General features: G+C 39.7%; 1 protein-coding gene across 1 annotated transcript in view; it reads left to right on the forward strand.

Moving 5' to 3' along the window:
• LOC137968416 (uncharacterized) overlaps positions 1 to 9,979 on the forward strand; it is a 38,805-nt gene extending 28,826 nt beyond the window's left edge. The window contains exons 12-20 of the mRNA XM_068814996.1: positions 377 to 518; positions 1,353 to 1,493; positions 1,834 to 2,024; positions 2,181 to 2,322; positions 2,670 to 3,019; positions 5,297 to 5,594; positions 6,403 to 6,731; positions 8,937 to 9,078; positions 9,747 to 9,979. Of these exons, the coding sequence (XP_068671097.1) occupies positions 377 to 518; positions 1,353 to 1,493; positions 1,834 to 2,024; positions 2,181 to 2,322; positions 2,670 to 3,019; positions 5,297 to 5,594; positions 6,403 to 6,731; positions 8,937 to 9,078; positions 9,747 to 9,757 (1,746 nt within the window). The 3' untranslated portion in view covers positions 9,758 to 9,979. The remainder of the gene's footprint in view (positions 1 to 376; positions 519 to 1,352; positions 1,494 to 1,833; positions 2,025 to 2,180; positions 2,323 to 2,669; positions 3,020 to 5,296; positions 5,595 to 6,402; positions 6,732 to 8,936; positions 9,079 to 9,746) is intronic.
• The last annotated feature ends 2,225 nt before the right edge of the window (positions 9,980 to 12,204 follow it).

Here is a 12,204-nt window from a genome sequence, read left to right on the forward strand (position 1 = left end):
TACTATCTTAGCACCAAAGAGGCACCCCAAGGAAGCAATCTCTGACTAAACAAAAAAAAGTTATATATTTTTCAACCACAGCATTCCAAGCAAAGATGAAAGACGCCCCAACCATCCTGTTACTTATATTGATAAAACGCCGGTCAATCCATACCAGCATCTGATCAAGACCGATTAATGATTATATTGAAAGACAAACGTGAGACGTACGATTAACTGCACTATTGAAGTTTAATGTCATAGTTAGGTTTAATAATGAAAAACATAGAATCAACAATTGTACTGAATGCAGTATCTTGCTCAGCTATTGATTGCGCTTGGGGTGCTTAAATTGACATAATGTGCATTGTGATCATATCCTTCTTTTTGGTCTCAGACGTTTACTGCTAACTCAGACCGATACACCGTGGTGAAGAATGAACTGGACCAATCAATAATAACAAAGTTCATTCGGATTCTTCCAAAAACTTGGAAATCGCGTATCTCCATGAGAACCGAATTTTACGGCTGCGATGAAGGTACAGTACATCTGAGTTCATCAAATAGGATTTCTCCCTGAAATTTCTTTCCTTTTCTTGCGATCCAGTACATTGATAAACTCTGAAAAAGCTCGTCAACTTGCCATTTCCAAAAGCTGCCCGGAAAAAAAAACGTATAATAAAACCAGAAGATGCCATGAAACAAAAATCTCTCTGAATCTCGATTAAAGAATCACATAAAGGCACTCATCCGTGGTCCTTAATCTGGTTTTGCTGGACAAAAGAGAACCGCGAATTCTGTTCACAGCATGAATGAGTTCGATAAACTGTTCGATCCTCATTTTATCGATATTTTTTTTGTCTGAGAAAAAAACCCAGTGTATCTCCAACGCCTTAATTACAAATTAAAAAGCTCTTGAAGCACAGTAGGGCCTTCCGGTTCTTTTGGAGACATTTTGTAGCGCAGCTGGCGTCTGCTAATATAACTTGAAGTTTTTCCTTTGCTAACTCTCCATACAGGGATATTGGGATCTCTTCGTCGTCCATACTAACTAAGCAAGCATTGCATGGACTGTTCTTTTTAACTGCCCTTCTAATCTACCTTTGAAGATGCCTTTTATAGGATTGGGCTTTTGTTTCTATGGGATCAGAAATGTCACCGATCCACTAACGTACCATCAGTTTAAATGCTTTTTAGTCGCGGTTTGTGTACTCAGTTTTCGTCTCTCCCTACTTTTTCACTGATTCATTGGTGCGTCTCCGACATTAAATAATTCTTCAGCATACACCATGAATACTTTGTTTGCAAAAGTCTATATTAGTCTTCACCAAGTTGTTTGCTCTCTAAGATGCCCTATTGTAATTTCTTATTAGGATTCGAAATTCCAGACGAAGGGTGTACATCTCCTTTGGGAATGGAAAAAGGCACGATACCAGATTCGGCCATTGTAGCATCGTCCAGGTACAACCAATATGCTGGACCAGAACGTGCAAGGTTAAACTTGCCGAAACAAGGTACTGTGCCTCTGAGATTTGTGCTTCATTTATGTAACATATTTATGTTGGCCGATATCTTTCTTATGAAGTCAGAACTTCGTAATTGATTTCAGCTGAAAGGCAGTGTTTTGTCTTCTACGCTTTTTAGATGTGTCTGCCTGCCTAAGGCGTAAAGAGGACTAATTTGTGCTTGGGAAGGTGTTTGAAAAGGACTCTCTTAGATGTTACAAATTTCTTTCAGCTTAATTGCGAATGTAACAGTGGCAAATTAAATTTTTCCATGATCGGCTGAAAAACCATACTTCCAGGAAGAAACTTAGGCCTTATTCATTGATTGCGTTATTTAAATTCTTTTCAGGTAGCAATTATGGAGGATGGAGTTCCCAATTTGGGGGCAATGAGCAATTCCTGCAAATTGACTTGGGACAGGTTACCAAAGTTACAAGAATTGCTCACCAAGGTCGATCTGACGCAAACTGGTGGACAACTAGTTACACACTGTCTTACAGCAATGATGGGGTGACATTTAAGCCATATAATAATAGCCAGGTTTGCGCTACTTTTAACTATGGGAAGCTAGTACGGATATGCACTGTATATCTTGCAGTCAAAAATTCCTTTATTTGTTGGAACAGACGGTCTTAGAAAAAAAAAAAGAATTTTATCTATTCCCTGTTGTTTAAATGCACATAATTTTGACTTCAGACTCTTCAAGGAAACAACGATGCCACCACAGCAGTTGGACGAATCCTGGACCCACCAATTGTGGCTCGATTTCTTAAAATCAATGTTCAATCCTTCAATGGATATCCGGCTCTACGAGTGGAGCTTTACGGATGCACTGACGGTATGTGCAATTTAAATCCCAAAGATGAAATTCATTATTTTAGTTTACTTTTTTTTTACCTCCAGGTAAAGTTATGCACTCCTCGACCGCTGATAATTCAGTCGGTGAAGCACCTAACTGTCTTTTGGGTGCAGCTTAGCTTATACGGTCACTTCTTTCGCTGGTGAGGCTAAACCAACAGGGAGATCATTTAGCATCGCGTTTGTAAACGTGAAAGCACAAATTGCAGGCTGCAGCTTGTTATAAAAGCGCAAAAATCAATCGAGTTTATAAAAGAATTAATCATCAAATTTAATGCCATCAAGGGTATTCGAGTTTAAACATTTCTCTTTTCCTTTTTTCTTAAGGTTTCTCTACACCTACCCCTTCTAAATGCATGGACGCGCTTGGAATGCAATCGGGAGTAATACCAAATTCAGCTGTCACCGCTTCCAGCTCTTTCAATGCAAACTCTCCGCCTTATATCGGCAGGCTTCACTTTCTGTCCGCTGGTAGTGGTAAATACGGAAGTTGGATCTCTGGAAGAAACAATTTAGATCAGTGGTTTCAAGTTGATTTTGGAAGCTGGACAAAGGTCCGCGGTGTCAGTACTCAGGGACGACAGGATGCTGGCCAGTGGGTGGGAAAATACAGTCTTTCCTTCAGCTACGATGGCATATTTTACCAGACTGTTAACGATGAAACCGGTTTGAAAAAGGTACAAGATACAGTAGACAAAAGACGACAATAATATTTTCCAGCTCTTTTGTCTATAACGTTCTCGCCAAAATGTTTTGGACAGTGACCCCTTTTTTCACAATAGAAACAAATACTTCATAAAATCCCCCCTCATAATGTTGTTTAATTGGGCAATGTAGCGCTTTGTTTGTGAACCAACATTGTAAGGGGGAGGAATATAATGAAGGTGAACTACGTTGTTCATATTGAATAGGCATTTAGTCAAACGTGACCCTCTGAAGCAAATGCCTCAAACATTTTTTGTGTTAGATTGTAGTGATTATTGTGAGATAGAAGCGAAGTGCCCGTAAAATGTTTTTGAACATTTTAGAGTGAAGATTAATTTAAGTATGACAGATAACCGATGTTTGCTTAATTAAAGGCGCGGGCAAAGGGCTTGAACCTTTGCTTCAACATCCGTTCGATTTTTTTGAACGTTGTTGAACGATGTTGACAATGGGGGGTGGGGTGGGGGGAGGGGGAGGTTTTAACGTATCCTCAACGTTTGAAAACAAGCTTCACGAGAGGCCTGGTATTCAGTTCCAGTCCGGTATTAGGCTTGTCCACATCGGTGCCAAAAATGTGTCTATCTTTAAACCAAGTTTTGCGGAAAAAACAAAAAACAAAACAATAGACCAAAAGTTCTACCCAATTCAAATTCGGGGTTAAGAATCTTTGTGTATTGTATTTGCATTATAATGTAACATTCACATTTAATGTCATTCCCTTGAAACCGACGTACTATTCAGATTTATTTTCAAAATTGGCACAATTGATATTCATACACATGAAATTAAAAAAAAATGCAACAAAAAGATGGAGTCACCGTGTTTGTGAGGTTTTTTTTTCTTTTCTGAATCACACGAGAAGCGTTCGAAACATGTTCAACCGGGAAAAAATGTTGTTATATAGCAAAAGCTACTGAATGTTATTGAAAACTTGAGCGTACTTGTTTGGCCGAGCAATAATGCTCAATCTTGCAAAGAAAGGTAAGCAAATTGGGCCGCTGCAGTCATCACCTTGCCCTAATTGTCTGGCTCCGAATGCAGGTCTACGTCATTTATATATAACGTCTACTTTCCAACTTTTTTTCTCCTTAAAATATGTTTTCTGTGTCCCTATTACGAGTAAACAAAACCCTTGAAAAGAGGGGTCACTATTCTCGTTTCTTCGCAACAAGAATACAAATTTACTTCAAAGAGGCAATAATGTTGGCTTCAAAATGATCATTTTCCGAGAGAGGACTGGCGCGAGTTCTAAAACAACATTTTCTTAACCGAGAAGAGTTATCATGACTGCGCTCAAAAGCTTTTGAACACCATTTGTTGCCTCTCTTTAGACGGCCGGAGAGAAACGCCGCCATCTTTGAAGTCGTAATGTTATGCGCAGTACCAGATGCGCGGTCCAAAACGAGGGAATCGCCTTAAATGATATTCACTAAATTCGCAAATTCCATAATACACTTTATTTTGGGGGTGGGGGGAGGGGGCTTATTTGCATTAAAACAATGGAGTTCCAGTACATTGAAGTATGGTAAAGTCCCTAGAGTAAATAATTTGTATTGTTATATAGCTGGAGTTTTTCCCGCTACAGCGCGCCCATTCATTGGCTAGTTCATGGTCACATGGCATTTAACTATGAAACTGTTTACCGCCAAATGCCATGAGCGGGCAACATTGCGAAAACTGTGACGTCAAACGGGGAACAGTTCACTGTTACCCGCGAAATGTTGACCGCTGTTGCACGTGATCAGAGCGTGCAGTTGAAGGTGGCCTGATGTTGTCGCTGGAATCTTCCCTCTTCTTTCAAAATGTTTGACCCATTTGTTTCCCTATATAACAAATCACTTAATGTTCGGTCCCTCGGGAAACAGTTCATTTTGTTTCCCTCGAATCTCAATGTTTCCCTCGGCTGCGCCTCGGGGAAACATTGAGATTCTCGGGAAACAAAATGAACTGTTTCCCTCGGGACCAGTCATTAAGTGTTTATTGTTTTCATGTAAAGAATCCTGTCAAAACGTACAAATCGGTCAAACGCGCCTCGTTGGTTATCTATCACGTCATATCCAGCGCGTCCTCGTAGAATAATTGTTAAATAGAATGCATTTGTTGAAGACTGTATTTTATAGCCCCAAAACACATTTTTTTGCACGAAAACGGCATCACTGGTTTACTATGAAACAAAAATAATTTGTTTATCGGCACTTTACCTGTAGGTATACCTAGCATAAATGTGTGCATTTCATTATTTAAACCAGATTTTTAATGCCAACTCTGACCAGTACTCTGTGGTAAGGAATACATTGGACACACCAATAATAACAAGATACATTCGAATTCAACCCGAGACTTGGAATGCATATATTGCAATGAGGACAGAGTTTTATGGTTGCAGAGAAGGTAATGAAGAACTTGACTTTTTTTTTTTTTTTTCAGAAGAAGCACAAAATATATTAGCCCCTACAGGCTGCCAGCCTACAGGACGTTCTGATGGTAGCTTAAAGTGCCTCTACGACGATAAATTTTTGGTTTTCTTTTCGACTTTTTTCAACTTCAATTAAGTCAATATGTTCAAAATGATACAATGCATTTAAATTTGCAACGATAGAAGTGAGATAAGCCGGGAAATAGCCAGCCAAAAACCACTAAAAATCTGTCCGCCATAGGCTCGGACGGCATTGGAGAAGCCAGCGATTATTTTGTAAGCGGTCTTCACGCAAGACTTGGCTCGTGACGTCATACGCACACGCTTCCTGGGCATTTGACAAAGCGAACAAGTCGATCAAGGAGTAATGTGTATAATATCAGCAAAAAGCAACTCGGCGATCTCTCACATCTCATAGACGGCATGGGAAATTAGCCGCCTTTATTTTGAGCGTTGCGCATATGACGTCAGATCCCAGGCGATCCAACTAGACCCAACCCTCTTCCTCGCTCACAGTCATTTGCCGTTCGAGTAATGGCGGACAGCGAAAACCGAAAAACTACGTTACAAGAATCATACTTTCCGTGGGAATTTTGAGATAAAATTGGCATGATACCTATTTAGTACGTCTATTTTCAAAATCTAAAGAAAAAAGGACATGCAAAATTTTCGTCGTAGTGGCACTTTAAGTATCTAGATCTGCTGACATACCGAGGAGAACCTTTAAAATGTTTCAAAGCTAGATTTCTTCTTTCTAGTAGTGGAGTCAGGGTATCAGCAACAATGTATTGGGGATATCTCTGGAATGCATTATATGCCCTACACACATTCACTGTATGCTGAATGAAATTGCCGTGGTAGGAACGACTACTCAGCAAGAGCACATTGCCAGTCCAATAACATGTTGTTTACCCATCTCTTTTTTTTTTTATTTTCTAGGATTCGATCCGCCCGAGATCGTTTGTGCCGACGCTCTTGGTATGGAAAGTGGAGATATCCCTGACTCGGCCTTAACATCGTCGTCCGATTACAACCAGTACTTTGGAGCTCAGAGGAGCCGATTAAAGTCGGAGAGAAATGGAAGTTACTACGGCGGATGGGCGTCTAAGTCTTTAGATTATAACCAATGGCTGCAAATTGACTTAAGGAACTTAACTAAGGTCACCAGGATCGCGACACAAGGATTACATGATGCAAGCTGGTGGGTCACCAAGTATAAGCTGAGCTACAGCAGTGGAGACAAATTTGAATTTTACAACAATGGAGAGGTGAAAATACATGCATATTTTTTTAATAGCTACTTTTTTCAATGTGTAATAGACCATTTTAAAAGTTATTCCTTGTTCAACACCAGATTGATGCTATGTTTGTTTTACGATATTACGCTCCCACAACGGCGCATAGAGGATGCGTTGTGACTTAAGGACGTTCGCGCTAATTGTTTGTGCGCAACGTTACTGCGCAGGTAACGCGACTGTAACATGTCACGTATTACTTCGAGCATTAGTGAAGTTGAGGTTTTAAAACCTTTGCAAAAACCGTGGACGATAAGTCTTGCACAGCGTTGGATCAGAGAAGATCGTGATCAGTCAAAATTGATTTAAAATATTTATGAAAGTCAAGTAGACTACTGCACGACTGATATTCGCGAGGTTTTATCAGTCGTGCACTAGTCTACTTGACTTTCATACAAATTTTTCAAGCATCAGTTAAAATAACATGGCGACAAAAACGCCGAGGAAAAAATTACAGGCCGGCAAAAGAATGGCACATTTATTTCCGAATCATCATGAAACTTCAAAGAGAAGTGAGCGGGAGGATGGAAAAGCTCTGGAAAAGGTGGCTGATCGAGTAGACTAGTGGCTGAAAGTTTGGAAAACTCGAGGACGAACCGTTGCGTAAATTTATGGGGCTGTTTCTTTTTAATGTTTTTATTACCCTACGAACTTAAGTTCAAAGTGAATGCATGTTTTTAAAGTTCTTTTCCTTTACTTTCGTGAAAATTGAGCAGTATTTTCGTCCTCGTCGCTTGAATAGTGCGGACCTGCGTGGAAACAATCAGCGATTGAATTTCACGAAAAAATACACTCCAGAGGATGAGCATGACGGCAATGGAGAGATATTATACAAAACACCAACCAAATGAAGATGATCCCTGCTTAAAACTTCGTTGCTATGCTCGACAAAGGTTTTTTTTTCGGTAAAAACCTTTCATCTCTTCAACGATCGATCCTCTCTTGGGTTCCAGTCCTTGCCCGACAGGTCACGCAAAAGCGTGACAAACGAACTTTTCCAAGAGCTTTGCAAAATCACATCGATTTTACTCGTTCAGATCATAGGTGACCCCTATTTTTTAAATCATGAATCACTTACTTTACTTACTATCTACAAAATATGATGAAATGAAAAAATTCTCACCGTAAGAAGTTATCTTTTTTTAACATTTTCTTTTTTCGTGCCATCGAATTCCAGTAGTGGTTGCAACGGATAGAGCTTACGAAAACGCTCGTCGAGAATGAACTCTACTGTTTACCACATCCCTGGCGGCATACAATTATCTAAAAATCTCACTCCTAAAAACCTATGCACGGAAACTTTCACTCCAACAGTTTATTTTTATGATTTTCGATGGATGAGCAGATGAGCCTACATCTCGCTATTATGACCGATTTCTCGAAATTAAGGCATTTTTCCACTGCCATTTTCTCCGAAACAAAGTCGGTGACCCCCATTTTTTTTTTCATTTTTGGAGTAAGTACTTTATGACCTAACTCTAGGCGAGAAATGAAGAAAATCTCACCGTAGGAAGATTTTGGCGCGAACGTCTTTAAGATGTGTGACCAGTGCTCTTGTCGTATATAGGCACACGCAGCTCAAACGTCGAACTTCTCATGTGCCGAAAGTAATTTCTATCTTGGTCGACACAAATGAATTAAGTTCGATGGTTGATTCATACATCGAACTTAATTCGCCATTAATCACCATGTGCAATTTGCCGTCAGTGAATGAATGGGACTGTGGGATGCAAAAAGAAATCATGCAAGTTATGCATTAGATTCGGCAGATGAGAAACGTTCGACGTTTGAATCGAAGTCGTTCCATAGTCGAACTTCCCATGTGGCGCATTCGAACTTAATTCTCGGGTCGACCCAAAGAAGTTCTCTTGAACTTAATTTATTCAAACGTCGATCTCTTCATGAACTCAATGAAGAGAATTAGTTCGGCAATGAAAACTGGGCCTAATTTAATTACTCCCTTAAAGACATGGCCGCGTTTGCAACAGGAGTCACTCAATGACTGACAAATGTCATAAACAAAGGAGTACTCCGGTGCTCTCTGAATATCTGATCCATGAAGTATCCCACTTAAACTTTGTCAAATGCTCAAGGCATGGGAATTTATTACTGACTCAATTTACTATATCCCTCGTTTGTATTTCTGACCCTGTTTACTATGTTTTTACATCTCAAAAGGAAATCACAGGAAATATGGACAGGAATACTGCAGAAGGCCGCATTCTTGATCCGCCAATCCTTGCTCGCTATTTTAGAATTAACCCCACAGCTTGGTATGGACGCCTCTCCATGAGGGTTGAGCTGTTTGGTTGTAGAGGAGGTATGTTTAGTTTTGTGACTGTCGGAACATTTTTCATTTTTAATGCCAAAGGACATATCGTGATTTGCTTCCAATCCTGGCGTGACCACAAGGGGCCGGGACAAACTGTGTGACCGTTAATATCTAAATCTTTCACTCTTTATTTCGACTCCTAAACACGTTTGCAAATTCTCATATACAAACGCTTGTAACTTTAACTGATCGTGATGCTCAAATTACATTGTTAGCTTGGGTTACCTGTGCATGGATCTTATCGAAATTATGTGAAAGATTTAGATATCAACGGTTACGGGCTGGCCACCCTTGTGGCGTGACCATTGCCGTAGCTTTTGTATGTTGAACAAAAAAGATGGAGAAGAAAGAAAGAAAATCCAATTGCCATGTTTATGATTACATATTATTTTAATGACGTTTATTCACAACGTTGATTTTTTGTGTGTGTTTGTTCCTTGACACCAAGACGATCCAAGACCCTTTATTTACACGATCAATATTGAAGCAACAACTACATGCTTGTTGGGTCGTGTCCTAACTATAATAAAGATACAGCACAGGAAATAAAAATTAAAACTATGATCATGCAGTTGGAAACATAGAGACTAGGATACATACACAAAAGGGATGTAGATAAAATTCATAATTTAAATTTAAAACCTGTCATTTTTTAGGTACTGACTGAACTGATAAACTGTTAACGTTAAAAGTTATGAACGAAACATCATGAACTGATGGGATGAAAGAGTACAAGGATCATGACTACAATAACAAGCTAGTAATCATGAAATTATAAAAGTATATAATGGAAATGCATTTAAACAGTTGTAGTCTAGTGTTGTTTTCAGAAAAGTTACCGTTTGAAATTAAAAATGTAAAGTGAACTGTATTTTTAGGGTGAATAATAAAGTGGCAAATAAACGTTTGCATAACGAAGGTAATTATTTGTATTCTCGCAAATGAAGTGGGTCTAGCATTCAATTTCGACTTCTTTACATTCGGAAAGATAGTTAGCCTCTCCCCTTTGTCGCTATTCCATAATGCTCAGAGGGGTCCACCTGGACATATAAAGATATTAAGAAACAAGTAAAATACGCTCCTCTGAGTCTCCATTGGGGCGTTGGGAGGGGAAAATTTAAAGGGGAAATGGGTTATTGTAATTGCCAAAATTTTGGAAGACATCTTGTCTCCCTTTTGGCAAATGTGAATTTTAGTTTTCAATTTTGAATTATATTACTGACAAGGATAAATTTGGTCTAACTAGGTTTCGATTCCAACCAGATAAACAGTCAGGCATGCTTTGATGCGGCTCAGTTTTGAACATCGACTGAATGCAAGTTACGAAAATTGATTCACAGCCCAACGTTTCGACTTTTCTACGATACAAGCTCATCATCCTTACCCGGGTGATCTAAGATCGCAAAAAGTGTCATTTGCCCCAGTACCTCAAGTCAATCTGATTATATATTATTCCTTTTTGTTTAGAGGATGTAAGACAAAAAGCTCTGGCTTTTTCGCAGGTCTAAGTTTACTTAGCAACGACTTGTCGACTTTCTTTTCTTTCTTTTCTTTCTTGGGTAGCAAGGGTGGCGCAGCGGTGAGAGCACTCGTCATGCACCTATGTGGCCCGGGTTCGATTCTCAGACTCGGCGTCACATGTCGGTTCAGTTTGTTGGTTCACTCCTCTGCTCCGAGAGGTTTTCCTCCCAGTTATCCGGTTTTCAGCTCTCCTCAACAAACCAATATTTGATTTGATTTGATTTGATTTGATTTGAGTTAACTTCATTAGTGACCCCGATTAGTGCTCTAGTGCTGAATCCATTGACACTTAAATGAAGTTGTCATCATCATCATCATCATCATCATCATCATTATTATTGTTATTCTTTTTTTATTCGGTATCCGGAATTCCAAAAAAAAATAACTGATCGCTTGGAAACTAACTCCTTGGTGATGGGCAAAAGGACAACTGAAACATTGCAGTTCTAGATGCAAGATTCGAACCTACAATCTCCGTAACAGCGATCGGATGTTCTGCCCATTGAGTAACTAGCTATAGAACTTGTGGGGAACTACTTCGTTCATCTAGTAGGTCCTGTATGAATGGACTATGTGTCCCGCTGGTCTGCAGGCTCTACAAAGTCATGCGCCCCATATTTTCTACTGCAATTTTAGGTGATTTTTCAGTTTTCCTCTCGGCCGTCGCCAAACAACCAGTTTACTATTCCTCTAATGAGGTCTTTACAACGATAGTTGATCAATTGATATTCTATCGCCTTAAGACTTCGGTTGAGCCGTCCGTAAAATGCACCATTGAACAAAAAATACAAAACCAAACTTGTGGAGAAATGCTTGTCGCTCTGAGTTTATAATGGTTCGTGTTCAAGAGGCCGTTATTACGAATGTCGGTTGTTGAGTCACGCTTTTACGACCGTTGTCTTTGGTTAGCTCAAGTGTAATTTGAGGAGCAATAGATTTATCACCTTATATGGGCACGAACAACAGCGAATCCCCCGAGGGCACCGCGGGAACGTGTGAGGAGAGAAGCCTTTTGGAATGTGCGATGGCGATAAGTGCTTAGAAGGTTGTCTTGCGATTTAAGTTTTATCGTCTTCCTTTCTATTACTGTTGCGGACACATCACGAACAGTACCTGTAAATCAAACCTTTATCGATCCAGTGTGATTCAAGGCCCTGGCAAACAGAAAACTATTAATGGTAATGCTAGTATTTTAGAGCGAATTTATCTCACAGATGTTGGATATTCGTCTATTACACGTACGTGACAATGGAAAATTGATTTCATGTTATAAAGTGCAATGCATTGCACTCCGATTACATTTTCCGATTATTACTCTAGTCTGGATGGCTCTACTAAGCAAAGATATCGAGAGAAAGTAGTGATGATCGGCTTTGATCCATATTGCCTGAAAAAAGCAGAGTTTAGGGAAGATTTTGCGAAAATTCCGCGGATGGAGTATCCCGATATCGTTAATTACTTAGTGTTACAAACATCTTGGGATACGAACAAGCAGATGAAGTCATTCAAATCCATGGATGCTGGGTGTCTGGCTGGGTAAATACGCTGCAGATGAAGGAAGTCAGTGAAGACAGGGTTGTTGTCTTTGCGAGG

The sequence above is a fragment of the Montipora foliosa genome, chromosome 8, assembly GCF_036669935.1.
Source record: "Montipora foliosa isolate CH-2021 chromosome 8, ASM3666993v2, whole genome shotgun sequence".
NCBI lineage: Eukaryota > Metazoa > Cnidaria > Anthozoa > Scleractinia > Acroporidae > Montipora > Montipora foliosa.